At 40.6% G+C, this 24,494-nt stretch overlaps 1 gene segment (V, D, J or C); it reads left to right on the top strand.

Annotated features, from left to right (window-relative positions):
* The first annotated feature begins 5,200 nt into the window (after nucleotides 1-5,200).
* LOC140453336 (Ig heavy chain C region-like) lies at nucleotides 5,201-24,010 on the top strand. The segment is given in 7 exon segments: nucleotides 5,201-5,311; nucleotides 5,439-5,807; nucleotides 6,957-7,010; nucleotides 17,188-17,493; nucleotides 20,529-20,840; nucleotides 22,798-23,106; nucleotides 23,561-24,010. Coding segments are annotated over 7 exon segments (1,791 nt in total).
* Nucleotides 24,011-24,494: the final 484 nt, after the last annotated feature.

The raw sequence follows: 24,494 nt of genomic DNA, 5'->3' as shown, positions 1-24,494 counted from the left end.
ATTCACTTCCTGAAAAAGCAGCTCAAGTGATATAAGCTGGCACCAAACTGAGTTTGGTCAATACTGAGGCAGAAAATACAGCATACAGTCTTGAGTGAAATAAATAAAGAAACTATCTTAACACCGGAACAAGATAGAGTGTATTAAATATGAACAAAGACACAAGTATTTTAGGATATAATAGAAAAGTAATTTATAGTATATTGAAATGCAAACAGAGATGTGAATTTGTGTCTCTACATTCTTCCTAGCTAAATTAATCATTTCAGAAATGCCTTTGTTAAGTTTCATGAATCATTCGTTGGTCCATTCCATGAACTTTGCTAGGTCCTTGTTAAAAACTGAACCATCACCTTCCAGGTTCACAGTGGTTGCGAGTTTCATGTTACAGCAAATTGTGAAGTTGTGCACTGTATGCCAATGTCTTAGTCAAAAATTTAAAGCAATCACAGCTCCAAACATTTATAAAATATCACTATGGATCTTCCTTGAATCCAAAAAAATTGTCCTTTTGATCAATGTTTTCTAAAATTTACTCCCATATCTGTTATGAAGGACGTTTTCAAATAACTTGAAGTGCAAATGGTTCACATCAGTCGGAATACAGTAACATTTCATGTGTTACCCCACACAAAAAGAAATCAAGCAATATTCACGAGTTGCTCTAAGCAAGTCTATGATGAACTGTTTTATCAAACAAAATCATTTCCAATGTTATGAGGGCTCGTCTATCTTCTGTGCAATGGTCTGAATTTTGTGTCTGACTGCAGATGAAACTGGCTGATCTGGGTAAAAGTAGTTTGTGCCTTTCATATTGTTAATGTATATTGCTGACTTTAGTTGAATAAAGTGATGTTGTCCCAGGCATTGTCTGGCACCATTAATTAGACCATTAATTTCCACATCACTAGCCAGACTATCAGGTGGAGTGTATTGATCTCATTGAAACAAATGTTTGGAATATTTCCGGTGTGAATCATGTGAATTAGAGCCTCTGAATGAGACATAGAACAGAACAATACAGCACAGAACAGGCCCTTCGGCCAACTATGTTTTGCCGAACATTTGTCCTAGATTAAGCACCTATCCATGCACCTATCCAATTGCAGCTTAAAGGTCACCAATGATTCTGACTCTGCCACTCCCACAGGCAGCGCATTCCATGCCCCCACCACTCTCTGGGTAAAGAACCTACCCCTGACATCCCCCCCATACCTTCCACCCTTCAGCTTAAATTTATGTCCCCTTGTAACACTCTGTTGTACCCGGGGGAAAAGTCTCTGACTGTCTCCTCTATCTATTCCCCTGATCATCTTCTCAACCTCTATCAAGTCACCCCTCTTCCTTCACCTTTCCAATGAGAAAAGGCCTAGCACTCTCAACCTATCCTCATACGACCTATTCTCCATTCCAGGCAACATCCTGGAGACAAAGTAGGAACGATGAATTTAGAGTAGTAGCAAGTTTTCACAACAGAGAGAGATCACTTCGCCCATCGCACCTGTATCACGTAAAGACAGAGCCTTCCAGCCAACACCCCATTTATAGCATTAGTGGTGCTGGAAGAGCACAGCAGTTCAGGCAGCATCCAACAAGCAGCTGCTGCTGTGCTCTTCCAGCACCACTAATCCAGTATTTGCTTTCCAGCATCTGCAGTCATTGTTTTTACCCCATTTATAGCATGTTGTCCATAACCCTGCATGTGATAGCACTGTAGACATTCGGGAACATTGTGTAGGGTCTAATCCATTATCAACATAGATATGATCTCCAGTGCTGTAAATCCTGGCTTATGGGGAAAAACACAGGGGCAGAACTGTATCAATATTGAAACAGTTGGTTCAGCCCTGAGGAGCTAATAGGCCCATTTCTAAACGTTGTTTCTCAGGACATTTTGACTATTCTTGACTTAATATCATTGTAAACTGACATGAAAAAAATGCAGACATATTCCCCAGAAATGCTGACAGCAACGTTCCTTTATTCAGCCAAGATCAGCAACATGAATTAAGAAAGTTTTAAAAAAACTTTCTTTTTACTGATTAGTGAAGACACGGATTTCACAAAGTGTAAAGTACAGAGGGGAAGGGTGGAGGGTTGGTGTGGGCGATGTTCACTATTCCCTGATGTCTGGTTGCATTTGTGAGCAACAGATGAACCTGCGAACAAGATTCAGGATGTTACTGCAGGTATTTCAGCAGATACTGTGTACACGGCATTCTCCCATAAATCAGCAATGACATGAACATTTATTTTTGATGGTGTTTGAAGCTAACTAAAATTGAACAGTATGGTGGGACAAGTTCCTTTCATTTCTTTGAACTAGTAACAAGGGACACTGTCTGTGGACCTGGGGTGGCAGGAGGATCTTTCACAGCAGAATGTGAGGGAACAGAGTCACCGTTGGAAATCCAGATAGACTGGAACTTTTTCACTTGAGGGTGAGAGTTCGGGGGGTGACATCATATAAGTTTATAAAGCCATGAGTGGAAAGGTGAATGGCTCTAATTTACATGATTCATACTGGAAATGTACGAGGCTATCGTTTCAAAAATATCACATATCAATAAATTCCACCTGACCCTCTGGCTAGCGATGTGGAAATTAATGGTCTAATTAATGGTGTCAGATGATGCCTGGGACAACATCTCTTTATTCAATTAAAGTCAGCAATATACATTCACAATGTGAAAGGCAGAAACTGTCCTTTTACCCAGATCAGCCAGTTTCATCTGCAGTCAGACACAAAATTCAGACCATTGCACAGAAGATAAAAGAGCGCTCACAACATTGGAAATGATTTTGTTTGTTAAAAGAATCCATCGTAGACTTCCTCAGAGCAAATCATGTTAACAAACTGCTTTTTTTTGTGTGTGGGGTAGCGCACGAAATGTTACTTTAATCCGATTGATGTGAACCATTTGCACTTTAGAAGTTATTTGAAAATGTCAATCACAGTAGATACACGAGTAAATTTTACAAATCATTGATCAAAGGGGACAATATTTTTTGGACTAGAGGAAGATCCAGAGTGATATTTTGTAAATGTTTGGAGCTGGGATTGTTTTTAATTTTGACTAAGACATTGGCGAATTTTCCCTATGGTGGGGGATTTCAACAATAGGGAACATGTTTTTACAATGAGACGAGAAAATTTTTTAAAAAGATATAAGAGACAACGTTTTACACAGAGAATGGTTTGTGTGTGGGATGATCTGGTGGTGGATATTTACAATCTAAAGAAGACATTTGGATAAGTAAATGAATATCAAATGTTTGGAAGGATATGGGCCAAGTACACACAGGTGGGATTAGTTTAGTTTGGGATTAGGACTGGCATGAACTGGTTGGACCGAAGGGTCTGTTTCCACGCTGTATCACCACATGACTCTATGACTATTTATCAATTTTTCTCAATAGTAAACAGTGCTGTAGTGATCCTTGAATGAACTGTTGATGTTAAGGTTGTGTCTGAGACTCTGCGAATATTTCCTTCAATGAGAGGAGTGACTGGTTCTCCAGGTTACTCAACTGAAAAATAAACTTTTCTCCAGCATTGTTGCTGAGTAGATTTGTTTCTGCGGAGGCGGTGATTATGGTTTGCAGTTGGTTTTCCAACAACTAGCCAACAGTGAGACAAAATATCTTTGATCCACTGCAGAAACTCCACCTCTTTCCAGTAAATGAAACTGGGAACTCAAGGACCTTTTCTGCAGTCAGCTTAATTGCTGCCAACGATTGTATCTGGCCGATTAAAGGGAAAATGAATCAACTAAAGTAACATCCTACCAAACATGCTATATTTTCCCATTTATTCACAATGGACACATTTCACTTGGCATTTCTTCTTAAAAAAGGAAAGTCACTGAATACAGCATTCACTGTCTAACTATCAGAAAACAGGACATTGACGTTCCGGTTAGTTCAGCCTGTTTATTGAGTATCTTTAAAGCTCCTGAATATGAAGTTAATGGATCCAAAATCCCACCCTGCAGTAACATTTGTTATCATCTCAAAGTAAATTAATAAACTTGAATTGGTTCAAACTCACATCACTTGTTACACCATTCTCTGATTCATGCATCTCATTAAAACTGAGTGGATTAATACTGTAGTGGAATGGCGAATTTTTGCTGGTTTTTATGAGTTAACTGCCTCTGTCAAAGCTATTAGTGAGCAGAGAAATGTACTGTTTATGACCTACATTTGTGGTAATGATTATTGTAATACTCTCTCATTTAACCAAACACTCCTGATGTTCCCAGACAGTTACCTGCAATGGTTTAGATGTTGTGGATTTTTAAAAAATAAACGTATGGACTGTCCTGTTCTAGTTCATTAGATGCTCTTTCAAAAGTTTACCTCGGTGTTATGTTTCACTGCCAACTCACTTTTTGTTTCTCAGGCACACAGCTTTCCTTTATTATGCATTTTAGGGTCGGAGCAATTTGAAAAAAAGAAGCAAGGAGAGATATTCTGCAATGGAAGGAGGTGCTTCTAATCTCCGGGTCCAAACTGCTTAGTGACACACACTCACATTCTGAACGTGATCACTTTAGACATGCTCCATATTAGGTTGCCTAAATTGAATTTCGAAACGCAGATTAGAAATGATATGCTATTTTGTAATGTGTGAGAGACTTTGAGTGACAGTAAAAATAAAGTCACTAATATTATTGAAGCTCTTTTTAGCTTTATCTGCTTGTGGTTGAAGGTAGGACTAAAGGGAGTTAACTTCTAATTGAATATTCTAAATATAATCACTTTGGACACGCTCTGTATTCAGTTGCCTAAATTGAATTTTTAAATGTTTATTATGCATTACATGTTATTTTGCAGTGCGACAGAGACTTGCAATATCCAGGGGAAAAAAGCTGGACAGTAGAAATAAAGGGAGCTAACTTCCAGTTGAATTTGTTTTGTTTTGTTAAACAAAATACTTGCAACTAGCATCTGAAACAGACCTGAAGCTACTGAAATTTACTTCCAAAGAAGCTATTCAGCAAAACAAATATCCCAAGATGTGCATGTGTCCATGTTTAAGCAGAACCTCATGTAAATACATGAGCCCGTGTGTTCGGGCTGTGCAAGCTGATACCAGGATCCAGTCTCAGCCTCCAGCAGGAAACCAACAGGCGGAAGCTGTCAGCCTGCCCTTTTCGATGGCCATATAAATCCTGGGCACTAGACCGTAATTTAACACTCCTGGGTCGGCTCTGTTTAGAAAGATCTTGACAGAACCGTTTCCCACAAGTTATCAGAATGATTGTGTCGACACTTTTTCTCAGTTTGTTACTGACTTTCTTATCATGTAAGTGTTTTTTGTTCAAGTCTCTCTTTGTCACTGTCTCAATGTTAGTCTACCGCAGGAATGTAAAAGACACAGCCATCATTTAATCAGCATTAATGCTCATGGTTTATTTGTTTTCTTTTTAAAGGTGTCCAGTCGGAGATTGTGTTGACCCAGCCAGAGACAGAGACTGGCCGTCCCGCAGGCAGCCTGAAACTGACCTGTAAAACCAGCGGCTTCGATCTTAGCAGCAACAACATGTACTGGGTCCGACAGGTTCCTGGACAGGGTCTGGAGTGGCTGGTTTACTACTATAGTTCAAACAGCAATAACTATGCACCAGCGATTAAGGGTCGATTTACTGCGTCCAAAGACACTTCAAACAACATTTTCGCGTTGGACATGGGGAACCTGAAGATCGAAGACACCGCCATCTATTACTGTGCAAGAGACCACAGCGAGAGGAACCAGGGCTGGACCCGTTCAAAAACTGCTCGAGGGAATATTTTGTCAAATCCATCATAAACTGACGGTCAGTACGAGTTTTAAATACAATTATACCAACTGCGATCTGAAGCAGACCTCAGGCTGCCTCTTACAAAACGATCAAAGAGGAAATGTACCATTTAAACTAGCAAACTGGTGACACAATGGGACAATGTTTTGGGCATGTCATATGTACTGCTAACACTTCCATCAATTAAATGCTCGGACAAAATGTTAGTTTTAATATATCTGACAGCTCAGGAAATCACTGCTAATTGTTATGTCAACTATGGCATTCATTCTAAACATGATCAGTACGAAATGGCTCTTTCAAATGAAAATTGAGACCTCGAGTAAAGAACAGATAATGAATGTACTGGTCTCCATCATTGTGATACTACAGTGGGTCACAGTGTTGTGCACGGCGACATCCTCATACAATAACCACTGACAAGGATTGATCTCAAGTTGGTGATTTCTACAGTGGCAGGAGCGAGAAATAATGTGAGATGCAATTTAAGTGCAATCCAGTAGTGCTAATTTGTACAAATGTATAATTTATTTCTACCTTCTTCGTGTTGATTGTCAAATTAAATGCAGACCAAACCTGGAAAAGTATTCCAAGCTTTCAAAATACAATGAAGAGTAAAAACTGAAATAATGCACCAAATCATTTTTAGGGGAGTCTGAATCACTGCTTTCCAGGAAGTGAACAAATTGTCTGCATTTTACAGTTTACAGTCTGTCATAGTATTTGACACAACGTGTCTCACAGTGATATAACTGGGGTGACACTGCAATTATGATCAATACAAAAACCTATTCAGCCTCCATTGTTTGAAACTAGTCAGTGATTACTTCGACAAACCGTTTTAACCTACAGTGCAGTGTTAGTTCTGTGGGGTTTAATGCCAGTATCACTATTTAATTTGTAAAAGTGTTGGGTAATTATCGATACACCAGTTGGGGATTTTGAGAATCAGCTCATGTGTTACTCTGTGAAGTATAAAACAGTATTACAATTTATCAAGAATGATCAGAATTCACTAGCGCAATTATGTGATGAAGATTTATCGTGACTTTATTTTGCCTGTGGTTCTGAACATTGAAAATGATGGTAGATTTTTGATTTATTTTATTCAGGGCTAGTTATTGTGTAACCCAGTCCAGAGAATGTAACACTGTGACGAACTTGGCTACTGGGGCCAAGGGACCATGGTGACAGTGACTTCAGGTAAGAACTTTAAACTTTCTTAGTGACTTTTTAAAAAACTTTCTATTCATGCGACTAATTTCTGAATTAAATGAAACTCAGATTCTGTGCTGGGTTTGGTTTGGTTCTGATTAATTTTTATTCACGCTGATTATAGACTTCAGTTAAGGCTCAGCAAATATTTATAATGGTGATGATGGAGTCAGTTGCTCGGTGTTCTGTTTTTTTGATCAGATGGGCATTCTGTGTGGCTGGGTTACTTGAAACACCTAATGTCTCTTAATCAGTCAGCTATAAATAATGTTTAATGTCAGTGACACCCTGACTGTGAGTTTTATTATCAACAACAAATGCAAGAATTCAAAGATGTTCGAGATATTACCAAACATGATTAAAATATGCTAAAATATCATTATTCATTTCTTGAATACATGTTCTTACCATGATTATATTTTCACATTTATTTTGTTAATTAGTTGATGACAAGCAGGTTAGAAACTGTCATAGAATTTTCTTGCGGTGCTATATTTCATTCTGTTGATTAGATTCTGAGTTTGTTTTACTTGATTCTTTTGAATTGAGTTGATTGGAGTTTGGCTTTGTTTTAGTTGATTCGGTTGAACTGTGTTGATTGGATTCTGACTTTGCTTTTACTTGGTTTTGTTGAATTGCGTTGATTGGTTTTTGAAATTGTTTTATTTGATTCTGTTGAATTGAATTGGTTGGATTCTGATTATGTTTCATTCAAATCTGTTGTTTTGAGTTGATTGGATTCTGATTTTATTTTCCTTGATTCTGTTGAATTGAGTTGATTGGATTCTTATTCAGTTTGTGAAATTGATCAGCGTTTTCATGCTTTCTGTACTTGGTGTTTTCTTTCTGGTGAGGAGATTGACTCTCTGGATTACTGTTCATTACCAATATTTGTGAAGTTCTTTTGTTTTTCATGAATCATTTCTGCATTTGTTCAACTTATATGACACATTTTTCTCTGCTTGATTGAAAATATTACATCCATTTGTTACGGTCTGAAAACCAACTTAAGGCAGAAACCCGGAAGTGAGACATGAAAAAAATAAGTTTTTAGTGCATTGACTTTTTTTAAAAAAACTCAGTTCTAATTGTAAACTAACTGAAAATTTGGGACTAAAATCTGAAACTGCAGAATTGATCAGATTATGTAATTGAAACTAACTTAAAATTATAATGTGGTAATATTTGTCCATTCAGTAATTTTGTTTTGACCATGAAGTGATTAATCAAAATATGCCTTCAACCGCTCTACTGTGTGCTGCACAGGATTGTCATGATCAAGAAGGGTGTGCAGGTTGGAAATAAGTTAAACTGTTGCCAGAAATGTTACAGCTTTAAGTGTTAAGTTCCCTCACAAACAAGGTTGCTGTTATGACTTGTTATTTCTATTAAATTTAATCATTAGTTTGCTTGATACTGAGTAGCTTTGTTAGACTTCAATTTGTTTTTTTTTGTGAGGTTACATCATGTTCTTGGTTCTGTTGAAAATGTTTGCAGAACTAGTTCTGCCGCAAAAACAGTGTTGTGATCTGGTGATCGTTGATCTGTTGAGGAGGGTCTGTGCTTGGGCAACATTAAATGTGTTATATTTGGGAAACCGTTTCTGGTTTCTACAATGATTTTGCAATGTTAACACGGTTGGTGACAGTGAACCGCTCCAGGTTCCTCATTCAATGCAATCGGCATGCGAGTTGAAATTTCATAAAACCTATTATTAAGTGAAAGGCAAATCGCAAAGGTTTTAGAAATGATGGGAAAACAGATACCTTCGGGCGCCATTTGTACTTGAAATAAATAATGAAGGATTAATCTAATCCATGCTTTACAATCCAAATTCAGAAGTCCACTATCTAGTTCAATCACAAGGTCTGTCTTTAAACAGTTTACAAGTCATAGAGAAATAGAAATAGAATTTCAAAAGTCTGATGTTCCAATAGTTCTTGTTCTTGAGCAAAAATGCCATGACTGTTATAATTGATCAAGAAACACCTTTCAATTCCGCTGTACACTACATACTTATTTTTCTGGCTGGAAAAGATCATTGGCAAAGACCATTTGGAGATTCTGCACAATTCTATGAAGAACTGATCAGTTTCACTGCTTTGATCAGTTTCACGCGTAACTTGAGTTAATTAATTGTTATGTCCCTGATTAAACTGGATTTTCAGGATAAAAATAAAACATTAACTGAATTATTTAATCTGCATAGTGTTTTAGGTGTTCCCAATCAGTGCATTTTAAATAAATAGTTACATTTTACAACAAAATATCAAGTGAAGTCATTCTTTCAGAAACAACTGCTATAGTGAATTATGTGACCAAGGCCAAATTTCGAATTAATTAAAATAATCCACCCATGAACTCGCAGGGCAGCATGGTGGCTCAGTGGTTGGCACTGCTGCCTCACAGCTCCAGGGTCCCAAATTCGATTCCACCCTCTGGTGACTGCCTGTGTAGAGTTTGTACATTCTCCCTGTGTCTGCGTGAGTTTCCTTCGGGCGCTCTGGTTTCCTACTACAGTCCAAAAGATGGGCAAGTCAGGTGGTTGTGCAATTTAGCACAGCCGTAGTGTTCAGGGATGTCTAGGTTAGAGTGCATTAGTCAGGGGTAAATATAAATTAAGGGGAATGGGTCTGGGTGGGCTACTTACTGTTCAGAGGGTCAGTGTGGAATTGTTGGGCCAAATGGCCTGTTTCCATACTGTAAGAACTCTATTCTTAAAACCATGGGAGTACTTGCTGCAAATGCAGAGAATTCATTTTACATCGATGTGTTCAGACGTATGCAGAGTTCACAAATTTGCAGAAGACATGAACTAGAGGATAACAGAGCACATTGTTTATTCAGACACTGAAAATAGAGTAATATTTATTTTAATTAATATACTTGACCGATTTATTGCAATGTAGTGATCGGAAGGAATCTGCTCACATTAGTTAAGTGTGACAATCATTTAGATTAGATTTCCTGCAGTATGTATCGGGCCATTTGGCCCAACAAGTGTACACTGACCGTCTGAAGAGTAACCCACCCAGACCCATTCCCCTACCCTATATTTACCCCTGACTAATGAACCTAACACTATGGACAATATAGCATGACCAGTTCACCTGACATGCACATCTTTGGATTGTGGGAGGAAATCCACACAGACACAGGGGAGATTGTGTAAACTCCACATAGGCAGTCACCCAAGGCTGGAACCGAGCCTGGGTACTGGATCTGTGAGGCAGCAGTGCCCACATTTACTTAGACATCTGTTAAAGCGGGCAACTCCAGACAGAAGCATGTTTTCAATTCATATCTTTTGAAACATTTTCGTTCATTAAAAGCAGTTAACAAGAAAATGACCTTGCCCTAATTCCTTCAACAGAAATGCTTTCCACACTGGAATGCGGTATTGACTTTATGCAGTGCATTAATCCTCTGGTTAGTTCCTCTGATGAATGTTCAATTACAGTGAATATATTTGATGTGAGGAGTTGAGCAATGTATCCTCTCGGATTAAGTCTGTTGTACAGTTTGTTGCAGTGCTACCTCTGACTAACTTGTCAACGGTCCTGACCATTTGTAAATTGTTCAGTTCTGATCCCTGAATCTCAGACAGTTCAATTTCATCTCGTGCTTCAAAACCACTTTTATCGGCCAGAAATACAATATTGGATTAGGTGCCTCAGAATTGAGAGCACTGACTAAGTTGTTCCAATCAGAACGAACATTTCAGGAACAAAAGGCAGTTAGCAAGAGTTTTGAAATTGGTTGTTGGCAACAAGAGATATTTGATTGAGTGAGGCAGAGGGAAATATGCTGTACATTTTCTTTGTGCCTCAGTTATGCAGGACATGTTTCGTGGCACAATGTAGAATCAGAATTTTTTTGTATCTTATTATTTGAAAACCTATTATCAGCTTTTAATGTCACTGGCAAAGGTCATATTACACTACAAAACATTTTAATCTTTTTCAAACTAAGTAGACCATCTGGTGCAGTAACATTCACAGGGGAAAGAGGAAGGGCGTTCGGGGTTGGAATCCAGTGACAGTGAATTGATGGCAATGCAATTCCTATTTTATTCCTCTGTAGTTCCCATAGAGTTTGAACAATTTGGAGCTGCTGTCAAAGTATTCTTGGATAAATGTTGAAATGTTACTTTCATTGTACAAACATTCTGGAACAATCCCTGGTTTTTGGAAGGTGTTAATAAAGGTGTTTATGTACTGTCAAAACAGTTGGGCTGTGTTCTCCGTGATAGTGTCAAGCTCATTGTGTTCAGGTCTGTTGTGATGTAGTAGTGTCCCTGATTCTGTGCCAGGTGGCCTGTGTTCACTTACAACCTGTTAGAGAGGTATGTAACACCATCTCTTATCAGGTTACTTCAGTGCAGGAAAGCAGTTTGAAATATTTGGGTGTTTGTTGGAATTCCACTCACAGAGGCCAGTGAAATCTATTCAATCACTGTCCTGACTTGTGTCTCTTAGATATTAAACAGAATTTTGGTGGTTAGCAGCTTTTTCCAGATCAATGTTTGTTCACAAGCTTTTGGGCATTGCTAGATGGGGTTAATGGAGTAAGTGTTCAAAGAAATCCCAGCTTTTGACTTGCTGTTCTAACAATATCATTTATAACTAAACCAATATGAATCATTTTTGAAGCATATTTGATGAGATTATGCTTAGGCTGTTTTACTTTATATTAATCCAGTGCTGTCACTGAATTTGATTGTTCAGTACGGTGGGGGTTCCGTTGAATCCAACACTTGCAGCAGATGGAGATAGCTTTTCAGTTGGTCTTCAATTGCTATCTCAGACCATCCAGTACCTCTGCTTAGAATCCTTTCTCCAACAGGAGTCAAGCCAACGTAATCACTGTTTATCTCAACAGGTGTGAGCTCTTGTGTCAAAAACATGAAAACAATTTGGTGAAGAGGGGGGTCTCTGGGTCCGAAAGGTTAACCTTGCCTTCTCTCCACAGGAGCTGCTAGACCTGCTGAGTTTCTTCAGAAATTTCTGTCTTTTATTTTGGTTTTCTAGCATTTAAAATTTGTTGTTTCATTGAAAAAAGTTCTTTTCGATTAAACACGTTCTTCGGAGAGAAGATGCATTTGACCAAATTGTGAATGTTCAGAGATATTAAATATCAGAGAAGCATTGAATTTGAGCACCCTGATCTCGAGCTGTAGTTTCACAAGAAACTATTATGAAGTGACAACACACTCCAGAGTGCAGTGGCTGCTGTAATTGGGTGGAAGTTATTTTGCTCACTCAAATAGAGAATGTCAATGATCCCATTACAAATAATCAACAGAAGTTTTTTTAAAGCATGTGTGAAACAATTAATTTGTTGAAATATTTTAATAAAAAGTGTTCACCACCAGTGCTAGCTTAATGAATGACACAATGATAGGAAGGTAGGGGCAAGAGGAGGGCACTCAGCCCCTCGAGCTGTTCCACCACTTACTTAGATCATGGAGCATCTGTGAGCTAAATCCACATGTCTCCCTTTGGCTAAAACTCTTTAACACCTTTGATTAACAAGCAAAAACTATCCCAGATTTATTGATTCGACTGCCCATAACAAAGGGAGACATTCCTGTGAGTACTGTGACACAATGAGGCTGGAATTAATTGCTCATGAAAGTAAACTTTAAATCTCTGACAATTTCCAATTGAAACATCCCAATTATCATATTTCATTAATTTAACACTATACTTCCCTGGAATAAAGAAATATAATGTGTGATTGCCTTGCTAAAAATGAGGGAAGCTTCATTCCTATTATATGATTAAGAAATAGCTCTGTTCATTCAGTGAAAACACAGTCAAATCACACAAAAGGAAACCATGTCATCTTGTGTAGACACACAAGTGCCTCAAATAATTTACAATTCTTCCAGTGGTTGTTTGAATCTCTAGACAGGTATGGAAGTGTCAGACTTTTTATATTGCCTTGAGAAACCAGTTATCATCAGTCTATTTGAATTGCTGAAGTTTGTGTGGTATTAGCACATTCACAGCGCTGGTAGGAAGTGAGTCCCATGGCTGTGATTGAGGAAGAGGAAACGGGCAGGGAAATAGTTGAGAGTCAAGTTGAAGTCTGATTTGGAGGAAAGCTTTCAGGAGAAGCATTTACATGCATGTGCGCCCTTATCCTCAAGGATCACAATTTTGGAACATGCTGTCGAAGGGACATGCAAAATGGAAGCTGAAGAAGGCCCCTCGGCCCCTCTAGAAGGTGATTCCATTCATGGGATCATCATTAATCTTGCTGCTCACCAGTCTTCCCAACACACTGATAACATTGAACCTGATTGTTTACTGTTCAGCAAAAGAATCGTGAACCTTTGGAATTCTCCACCACAGAAATTGATTGAGGACAAAACATTAAATGATTTCAATCAAGAGATAGATTCCTTCAATTCTTAAAAAAAAATGCTACAGGTATGTGGGAGAAAGGGAAACAGGCTACAATATTGGTTGAAAGCCATGAAAACATTGAATGGGACATGGTTTGTAGGTTTGTAAGTTTGCATGTAATGCCAATGTTGGTGGTATAATTGGCAGTGAAAGTCATCTAAACGTACAATGAGATCTTGATCAGCTGGGCCAATGGGCTGAGGAGTGGCAGATGGAGTTTAATTTAAATGAATACGATGTGTTGCTTTTTGAGAAGATAAGTCAGGTCACAACTTACAGAGTTAATGGTAGGGAACTGGATAGTGATGTTAAACACAGGACCCTGAGGGTTCAGACTCATAGAGTCTTACAGAGTTAATGGTAGGGCACTGGGTAGTGATGTTAAACACAGGGCCCTGAGGGTCCATACTCAAAGATTCTTACAGAGTTAATGGTAGGGCACTGGGTAGTGATGTTAAACACAGGGCCCTGAGGGTCCATACTCAAAGATTCTTACAGAGTTAATGGTAGGGCACCGGATAGCGATGTTAAACACAGGGCCCTGAGGGTTAAGACTAATAGATTCTTGAAAGCGTTGTCTCAAGTAGCTAGTGTGTTGAAGGTGTTTGGCACATGTACCTTCATTGGTCGGAGCACTGAGTGCAGGAGTTAGGGCTTCATGTTGTAACTGTCCAAAACATTGGAATGAACTGCCAGAGGAAGTGGTAAATGCAGAGATAGGTCCAACATTTAGAAGACATTTGAACAGCTACAGGAACTGGATTGATCTGGATGGATATGGGCCAAAGGCAGGCAAGTGGAATTAGTTTAATTTGGGAACTCTGGTCACCATGGATGGGTTGGACCAAAGGAACAATTTCTGTGCTGTACGACTTTATGACTCACTGAATTTATGTTGGAGTAGGCTCAAAGTTGGAAGGTGGTTAGCAAGTGAGGGGCAAGATTGGGCATGTGGGAGAGTTTGGGCTGGTAGGCTGTGAGGTGTTGGCTGGCTGCTGGGTAAGCTTGCATGCACTCGATCTGGTCTCAGGATAATTTGTTCGAATTGTGCTTGGTAGGTGAGGGGTAGTTTGAGATGAAATGCAGGAGGTCTGTCTTTGCCAGACATGTTTATGGAGAGGTGGGCAGGATGCCAGGCTGGTTAGTGTAGAGGTGGGCAGAGTGCCAGGATGTTTCGGGGGTGGAAGGTCACTGAAAGGAAGTGACAGGTGGACGTGTTGTCAAAATGCAAAGCTCGGAGTCTGGCAAAATGGTAGGTTATAAAGCACAGATGTGAAAGGAGCTGGGATGCAATGTACACAGGTTGACTTGGGTAAGATGAGAGGTCAGTGATCAAGGGCTGAGGTCATGTCTTGGGTAGTGGGCTTTTGTCAGAGGTTGTGAAAATGATGGTGCCAGGTCCTGTCAGGGCCAGATTCACCATGGGCCAGGTGCAGGGCGGCAGGTGTGTAAATGAGTGAAAGGAATTGAGATCATACGTCCATCTGGAATATAGAATATAGAACATTACAGTGCAGTACAGGCCCTTCAGCCCTCGATGTTGTGCTGACCCGTGGAACCAATCTGAAGCCTATCTATCCTACACTATTCCATTTTCATCCATATGTTTATCCAATGACCTTTTAAATGCCCTGAAAGTTGGCGAGTGTACTGTTGTTGCAGGCAGTGGGTTCCATGGCCCTACTACTCTCTGAGTAAAGAAACAACCTCTGACATCTGTCATCTATGTTCTCTCCTGCTCGCCATCACTATTCAAGGAAAAAGACTTGCACTGTCCACCCTCTGTTTATCTTTTATGTATCAATTAAGTCACCGCTCAACCTTCTTCTCTCAAACAAAAACAGCCTCAAGACCCTCATCCTTTCCTAATTAAACCTTCCTGCCATACCAAACAACATCCTGGTAAACCTCCTTTGAACTCTTCCAAAGCTTCCACATTCTTTCTATAATGTGGTGACCTGAACAGTACACAATACTCCCAAGTGCGGCCACACTAGAGTTTTGTACAGCTGCAGCCTATCCTCGTGGTTCTGAAACTCAGTCCCTCTATCGATGAAAGCCAACACAAAGTATGCCTTCTTAACAACTCTATCAAACTGGCTGGCAACTTTTAGGGATCTATGTACATGTTCACCGAGATCTCTCTGCTCAGCTACACTACCAATATGGATTGCCTTGGATGTGTTTCGTGTGATAGGGGTTGTGTGTTCTGGGCATGAATGGGTGTCTCGCAGGGTAGGGTTTGTCAATGTGAGTGGAAATTTAGGTATAGACAGAGTAAGTGCAGTGGTTAGTCTGAAAGATAAGGTTTGGTGGTGAACTGTGTGTCAATTTGATAGTTATGAAAGTTAAAGATTACTAGTTCATTTCTCAAATCATATTTACGTAAATACTCAGCTGTAACACTCCAAAGTCTCTGAACCTTAATGGCCCTCCATTTTTCAGAGGCCTCCAGAATTCAGATAATTGTAAATTAGATGTTTCAACTTCCAGACAATTGGCATGAGTTCAGCCGTGACAGCTATCCTCCCAGTCCCAGTGCTCAGCTCCTGCCTGTGCTGCTGCTGCAGTGACCTTCCTCCCAGAGAGAACATTCTGCCTTGCATTGATAAGTGAGCAAGGCTCACTGGAGCTGATTTCCAAGTATGGGGACAGCAAACACGAGGGAACACAACTTTAAAGTGAGGGGAGATAGGTATAAGACAGATGTCAGAGGTAGTTTCCTTACTCATTGAGTAGTAAGGGTATGGAATGCATTGCCTGCAACGGTAGTAGATTCGCCAAGTTCAAGTGCATTTAAGTCGTCATTGGACAGGCTTGGATGCTGCCTGAACTGCTGTGCTCTTTCAGCACCACGAATCCAGAATCTGGTTTCCCGCATCTGTAGTCATTGTTTTTACCTAGGCATATAGATGTACATGGAATAGTGTAGGTGGGATGGGCTTCAGATTAGTATGACAGGGCAGCGCAATATCGAGGGCCGAAGGGCCTGTATTGCACTGTAATGTTCTATGTTCTATGATTCACTCTGATTTCTCTCCGGGGGTACTGCCAGCTGTTGGGTATTTCCAGCAGCACGGTACCTAGTGGGACAGCACGCTGGTTCCGTGGTTAGCGCTGCTGCCTCACAGTGCTAGGGACTCGGGTTCCATTTCAGCCTTGGGTGACTGTCTGTGTGGAGTTGGCACTTTCTCCCCATGTCTGTGTGCGTTTCTTCCCACAGTCCAAAAATGTGCAAGCTGGGGGAATTGCAAATGTTGTGTTCAGTGATTTGGGAGGTAAGGTGCATTAGTCAGGGTTAACTGTAGCATAATAGGGTAGGGGAATGGGTCAGGATGGGTTACTTTTCAGAGGGTGGGTGTGGACTTGTTGGGCCAAATGGCCTGTTTGCACACACTGTGGAATTTCGAGGAATCTGCATTTCCTTGGTTTGTATTTTGTGAAACGTCTCTGCTCTTCACAGCAATCCAGTGAAAGTGTCAGTTGGTGAGATTTTCAAACAGTTACTGGGGTGAGATCAGGATGTTCTTCTTCCGAAATTATATGGTAATGGTCAAGGTCGAGGGCATGTTTCTAAAGAGGGAACCAATGATCATGATCAGCAACTGGTAGGAAACAAAAATAAACTCCAGTTATGCTGTAGACTTCAGTGGGAGCATACTGGCAAACGTTCACGGCTGAGGATGTATTTGAGTAACTGATAAGGACAAATGAACAGAAACTAACATGCTCAATTGGTCATTCTATTGTAGCGACACCATCTCCCCCCACGCTTTATGGCCTGGTCTCCTCCTGTCAGGAACACGACACCGGTTCTGCGACCTTTGGTTGTTTGGCGATGGACTATTCCCCTGACGTCTCCAAGGTAACCTGGAAGAAAGGTGGGGAGCTAATCACAACTGGATTTAAGACTTACCCATCAGTGAGAAACAAGAAGGGATCCTACACCCTGAGCAGCCAGTTAACCCTGCCCGGGTCAGCGGCAGATTGCCCCAGCAAAATCTACTGTGAGGTTCAACACAGCGGGTCACACAAGAGCAAAGAAATGCCATGTCCAGGTACGTGTTGTGGGAACTGAGATAAACAGAGCATCTGGGATTAATATGAAGAAGGCATTATTTATAACCGTTTTCACAGAATCACCTTATACAGCACAGGAAAAAGGCCCTTTGATCCATCCAGTTCACGCCTTTCAATAACAGCCATTTAACTCTTCCAGTCTCATGTGCCAGCACATGATCCATTGCCTTGTGTGACTTGCCCTTGCAAGGATGCATCTCAATACTTCATACTTATTATGAGGGGCTCAGTCTCTACATGACTTATAGGTGCTGAGCACCAGACTAACACCATCCTCTGTTTAATTTGGTTTTCCCCTGAGGTCCACTTGGAACGCCCTGGCCTTACCTTCACCCTGTGCCCCTGAGGCATTGATCTCTCCATCAAGGGGAAAGGTTTCATCCAGTTGACCCTGTCTATGCCTAAAATAATTCGAGACATCATGATAATCTTCTCCCTAATTCTCCTCTGCTCCAGGGAAAACCCCTGTCAATCTAAACTAGTTTCATAACTAAAACCCTCCAACCCAGGCAAGATCCTGGCAAATCTCATCAATACTGCCTTCAGTGTAATCATATTCCTTCCATAACATGCACACAACGCTTCAGTATGGCCGAACCAGTATTCTCTTAAGTTCCAGTAACATCTCCCTACTCTTCATTGTCAATGTCTCGGCTCATAAAAGCAAATATCCTCCCACTTTCTTAGCCTCTTTATCCAGACGACACAGTACTATAGGGGATCGGTGGGTACATGCACCAAAGATCCTCAGTCCTTTCCAGGGTTCCACCGTTCAAAACGTCACACCTCACAGATTCTTCTGCCGAATTACATCACCCTACATTTATCCAGAATAATTTCCATTTGCAACTTCTCTTCACATATAACCAACCCATTTATATCCTCCTGCGATCTAAAGCCATTATGCTCATGACTTACCAACATGACAGCTTTAATTTCATCTGTGAATTCACTGGTTAATCCCCTAAATCTGAGTACATAGATTTCCAGTCACGCAGACACCCGATGACTATTATCCACTGCTCCCACCACTCAGCCAGTTCTAGATCCAATCTGTCAAATTAACTCAGATCCCATTGGCTCTGATTATTGCTGTCATCTGGACATCGAGTTATCTCTCTGAAAACTACTATCAAATTGTTACACATGACTTCCTCTCAATAAAACCGTGCTGAAAATTGTTTTTTTATCTTCCAAATGAAGACTAATTTCACTTCTCAAAAGTTTCCTTACCACTGAGACTAGCTTGACAGATCTGTGTTTTCATTATTTATGCTTTCCTTCGCCCTGCATAACAGTGCAACGTTGGCTGATCTACACTCACTTGGCACAACTGCTGTGGCCAGACAGGAATTCTAAATTATTGTCAGCGACCCAACTATTTCATCCTTTGCATCGCTCAACCGCTTGGTATACTTTTCATCTGCCCTGGAAACATAACCACTTTTCATTCAGCAAGACAACACAGAACATCACGTCATGTGTCCTAATTTCTGCAAACTCCATCACAACACCCCTCCATGATTTCTGTCCCCACATTGTCCCTCTTACTAGTGGACACTGGCACAACATGTTCGTTTTGACCACAACCTAATCCTCCGACTTCACTCCAATAATAACACTTAATGGGCATTACTGTTTCCCGAATAATTCTTTTATTCTTAATGAACCTGTAACTTTTAAAAATATTTTCCTTTATTTTGACGGTTATTATTTTCTCATTGTCCCTTTTGCTCTTCTAATTCCTTTGTCTTTCAAACTCCCCCTTGCACGTTCTGTATTCCATACTAATTTCTATTGTTTTGAGATTTCAGTATAGACCGGAAGCCTCCCTTGTTTCTCTTTATCTCACCCTCCATCCCCTTTGGTGTCCAGAGCCCGAAGCATTCTTGATCCCATGCAGTGGCTTCCTGGGAAATGTTCTCCCTGTGATTTTCCTATCTCTTTCTTAAATGTGTCACACTGCTGTGACTCAGATTTACCAATAAGTGTCAGCTTCCAGTCCACTCTGGTCAAGTCATGACCTGATCTTACTAAAATTGTCCTTCCCCTTTTCAGAACATTGGGCCAATTTCTATTCCTTTGCAGTACAATCTGAAATCCAATTGATTTACGATCACTGTCTGCAAAGTGCTCCACCATTGAGGTTTTACCCACTGGGTCGACTTCATTCCCTAAAGTTAAGTCCAGGTTCATCCATCTCTTGCAAGGACTGTATTAAAATTCTCAGTATTAAACACATTCTTTGTTAAAATATTCTCCTGGGGGCATTTTCAGAATTCTGCTCCCTCTAAATTTTTGACAAAATGAAGATCCAAGCCTATGCTGAGGAAGTTAAAAACCTCTTTTCTCATTCCCCTATTCAATTTACATTTCTCTGAAATTTGCCCATGTATCTGCACTTGGTCTTTTGGACATACAGTGAGGTCTATCGTGCTCTCACAGTAATTATGTTTGCTGTATTTTGGTTTTGAAGTACTGTCCATTTGCTTTTGTTCGAGGAGGTATCCATGGTTTCATTTCTCTTTACAGCCTAAAATACTCTTGTCAGAATTGCGACAGAAGCAACATTCTGTACCGCACACCCCCAGCCCCCATCCTTTTCCATCTTTCCCTGTCTCGCCTGATGGCACTCAATCCTGGAATATTGAATAGCCCACTCCTGCCCCGCTCTCAATATGTCTCCGTGATAGCAACCGTGTCATTTCCTCCGGTAATTCACCTGTCTTGGTCATCAGACTCTGTCATTCAAACGAATACCATCCAACATTGCTATCTCCCTTCTGATGTTACCGGCCTATAGTTTCTATGCCTCCTTGACTCCCTTGCTGTGTCCTATAATTTTAGCCTTTCACATTGTCCTGCTGATCTTTCTGTGTGGATCCCAGCTTCTCCAGCACTCGGCACAATTATGATCCTTGTATCCATTAACCACAAGGAACCTTGATATATGAGAACTGATTGTATTTGTTATGACATTCGTCAGATAATTTATGCGATGTGTTTCCTAAAGGTCCAGGTCCTCTCTCACCAACTCTTCTCCTAACTGTGAGCTCCAGTGAAGAAATCGCAAGCAGCAAATTTGCAACCATCGTCTGTTCAATCATCGATTTCCATCCGAAGTCAATCTCCGTGATTTGGTTGAAAAATGGCCGACCCTTGGATTCTGGCTTCTTCACGTCTCCCGTGTGTGAGGCGAACGGCAACTTCTCGGTGACGAGTCGGCTGATGGTCCCTTATGGTGAATGGTTCAACAGCGCAGTCTATACCTGCCAGGTCACTCATGGAGAGAACACTCAAAGTAAAAACATCACCGCACTCCAGGGTAAGAGACACACACTGAGAGAGCTACAAATCACTCTGAACTCTGATGTGAATCAAACACACTAATTTATCAGGCATAGTAAACAGCACGGTACAGCTTCTTGTTTCCCAACATGCCACGTATCTCATTTCAGTTTGAGTGTTACATTAGCATTGCTCATAATTCAACATTTTAGCAAGTCAGAAAAGCATGTTTCCGCTGTGTTGAAGATAGATATATAGACAGAGAGCTTTGTTAAATAGTTTGTTGCCTGACCATGCTGGGAAAGGCATTCAGAGTGCTGAATCCTTGCCTGGTAACCGCTTCAAAGATAGGTTTGGGGGTGGAGGGGGAATATTGGAGAGATATCTGAAACATAGAAAATACTGAGAGACTGAGGTCGAGTGAACATGGGATAGATGTTTTGACTGGTAGGCCAGACTAGGACCCAAGGGCACAATCTCATGGTCAAAGGGGCACCGTTTAGAACTGAAATGGGGAGGAATTTCTTCAGCCAGAGGGTGATGAGGCTGTGGAACTTGTTGCTGCAGAGGGCTGTGGAGGCCAGGCCATTGTGTGTATTAAAGCCAGAGATCGATCGGCTCTTGTTTAGTATGGGGAGAAGACAGTAGAATGGCTTTAGCCCGAAATGTCGATTTTCCTGCTCGTTGGATGCTGCCTGACCTGCTGTGCTTTTCCAGCATCATTCGGATCTAAACTCTGGATTGGCTGAACAGCCTTATTCTGATCCTCTATCTTATGGTGTTGTGGTCTCAAAATGACGTGGTTAAAATATGCAGTGACCCTTACTTGAAAATAAATCAAAATGCGTTCAGTGCTTCATTCCCTGCTCAGGAATGACCTGTTGGCCTTGGACACTGTACGACATCGATTTTTTATCTGGTACTGAGCTCTTTCACTTCATTTATGGGACCAGATCACAGACCAAGTGGGTATCACATCAACTGGGATAAACGTGATCTCACTGAGATTCTTTAAGATGCTCTCTGTAATTAGTGGATGAGGCAGGAGAATAAATTCTGGTAAGAACACTCCAATAGGGATGAATGAACTAGGAACTCGAGACAGGCTGATTTAGCCTGGTTTGGGGTGGCGATGTTTACACAGTGAGTAGCGGATGTCTATAAAACTAATGTACATTTCCATCGCGTTTGTAGATTAATTTAAGACATTTTTGTTTGTTTTTTTCTCCCCTGCTCTATGAAGAAATTAAAAAATGCACCTTAGTAAATAAAGTGAAAGTACAGACCAGTCATGAACTAACTGAATGGAGGGAAAGACTTAAGGAGATGGGTGTTCTTCTCGATATCCAATACTGTACTCAATGTCTTGTTTTCCGATCTACTCCAAACACAGCTCACGAGGAACAATGACATAAATTAGAGAATGACATCACACCAATAACGCAAAGTATTTTTGATCATTAAATATAATGAACAGAATTTCCATGGTTGTTCACCGCTCCTGTAACACGATAGAACTCTGTAAAGAGAATAATTATTATTTATTGGAATTTGTCCAAAATTTGGGTTGTGATTTGGCAGTCAGCGTGACCAGCAGCATTTGCACCTAAGGGTTATGAACATGGAAATGAACTCATTATATTCAGATTACTCTTGTCACAGTATCAATAGATTGTCTTAAGTGAGAGACAAACTCTGAAAGAAAGGTAATTCCATGGGTTACATGATGGTATCTTCGATGAGTTGACTTTTTTCACAGGTTTCACTTGTTACAAAGCCAGTGTTCTTTAGGAATAATTACACAGGGTATCTTATAGATAATCACAAATGCTTTCACAAATCAAAATGCATCAACAATAGTAAGCATCGTTTCAGCAATAGTTGGAGTTGCCATTTTGAAGGTAGTGTCTTCACCCTGTGAAGAAGGAATCTGAAGATTGGGTGTTTGTATCATAAAGGGGCATTTTTCACTGACTTTGATTTTTGTTTCATAGAAGATACCGAGTGCCACCCTAACACCGTTAAAATCCTCCCACCGCCAGTAGAACAAGTCTTACTGGAGGCGACGGTGACGTTAACCTGCGTTGTGTCCAATCTTCCTTCTGGAGTCAATGTGACCTGGAAACAAGAAAAGAAGCCTCTGAAAACAGAGATTGCTGACCAGCCTGGACAGAATCCCGACAGCGTGATCAGCAAATTAGACATTTCTACTGAAGCCTGGCTGAGTGGCGTTACTTTTGAATGTGTGGTATACCATCAGAATCTACCGACTCCGCTGAGAGACTCCATCCACAAGGAGAAAGGTGAGCGGTGAGATTAAAGCACAAAGGATCCCATGTGTAATCCAGATCCAGTTACATCAATGGTAGGCTTTGATTGGTAATGACCAAACACCGTTGGGAGGATTAATGATGCATCTGAAGGCAGGATAGCTAGGTAGCTGATTAAGAAAAAGATGGACCAAAGGATATTGTATTCTGATTCAGTCAGATAAAGTGGGAAGGAGCCTGGGTTTTGACGTCACCATCAGCAATGACAGTTGGACAGAATGTCCTTGTTGTGGGCTGGAAACATGGAGGCAACTTTCACATTAGACTCGACCTTTTTTACTGGACAGAATGTGTACCATTCTGCTCCTTTAGTAAACAGAAGTGAATAAATCCCAAATTAAACATGGCGTATTTTAATATTTAGTGAAATTGTGATATTGGTTCAGGATTTTTTGGTTGATTTATATTTGTCTCAAATATTCTGCAGTGATTAATCCGCTGGAGCCATCAGTGTCGGTCCTCCTGCCACCAACAGAAGAAATCTCCGCTCAGAGGTTTCTCTCCCTCACCTGTTTAGTGAGAGGTTTCTCCCCCCGAGAGATCTTCGTCAAGTGGACAAACAATGACAAGCCGGTGAATCCCAGTAACTACAAGAACACCGAGGTGATGGCGGAGAGCGACAACATCTCCTTCTTCATGTACAGCCTGTTATCCATTACAGCGGAGGAATGGGCCAGCGGTGCTTCTTACTCCTGTGTGGTGGGACATGAAGCGATTCCACTGAAGATCATCAACAGAACAGTCGATAAATCCAGTGGTAAACCGAGTTTCGTAAACATTTCACTTGCACTAATGGACACTGTTAATTCATGTCAATAAAAATCTCAAAGTTGCATTTAATAATTCAACAGAAGTAATAAAGTTTTTTTTTCTTCCAGTTGTGAGTTAAATACTGAATTAATTGTTTCTCACTCTGACTTACATTGCATCTGTGTAGTTAAAGTGAATTATTAACAGGTCTAGGACGAGTGTCTTGTGCAGTTAATGTTCTCTGCTCAGATACACCCTGGGTCAGAGACAGAGTAAAGCTCACTCATTGCAGGATTCCACCAAGTACCTTATCCATCCTAAATCCCTCTGTGACAAAATCTGACAATGTCCATTTTATGTCAAGGGTAGAGCACGAGTTTTGAACTTGGTGTTCTTGATTCCCCCGATTGGACATTCTTACAAAATTCAGGTCAGTGTTAAACTGCCACATTGCACCAATTGGAAATGTAAATTTAAGACACTTTAAAATTAAACTTGATTGGAACATACCAATTGTAAAGAGTGCAGAACAGTTTGAATGTCACCTTTGTTTCTGGGGAACTTCCAGGGATCTTGCACCAGCGCATGACAGAATGTATCTTCACTTTCAC

Source organism: Chiloscyllium punctatum, chromosome 27 (genome assembly GCF_047496795.1).
Source record: "Chiloscyllium punctatum isolate Juve2018m chromosome 27, sChiPun1.3, whole genome shotgun sequence".
Classification (NCBI taxonomy): domain Eukaryota; kingdom Metazoa; phylum Chordata; class Chondrichthyes; order Orectolobiformes; family Hemiscylliidae; genus Chiloscyllium; species Chiloscyllium punctatum.
The sequence above is the reverse complement of the archived record's forward strand: the minus strand, read 5'-3'. Positions and strand labels throughout refer to the sequence as shown.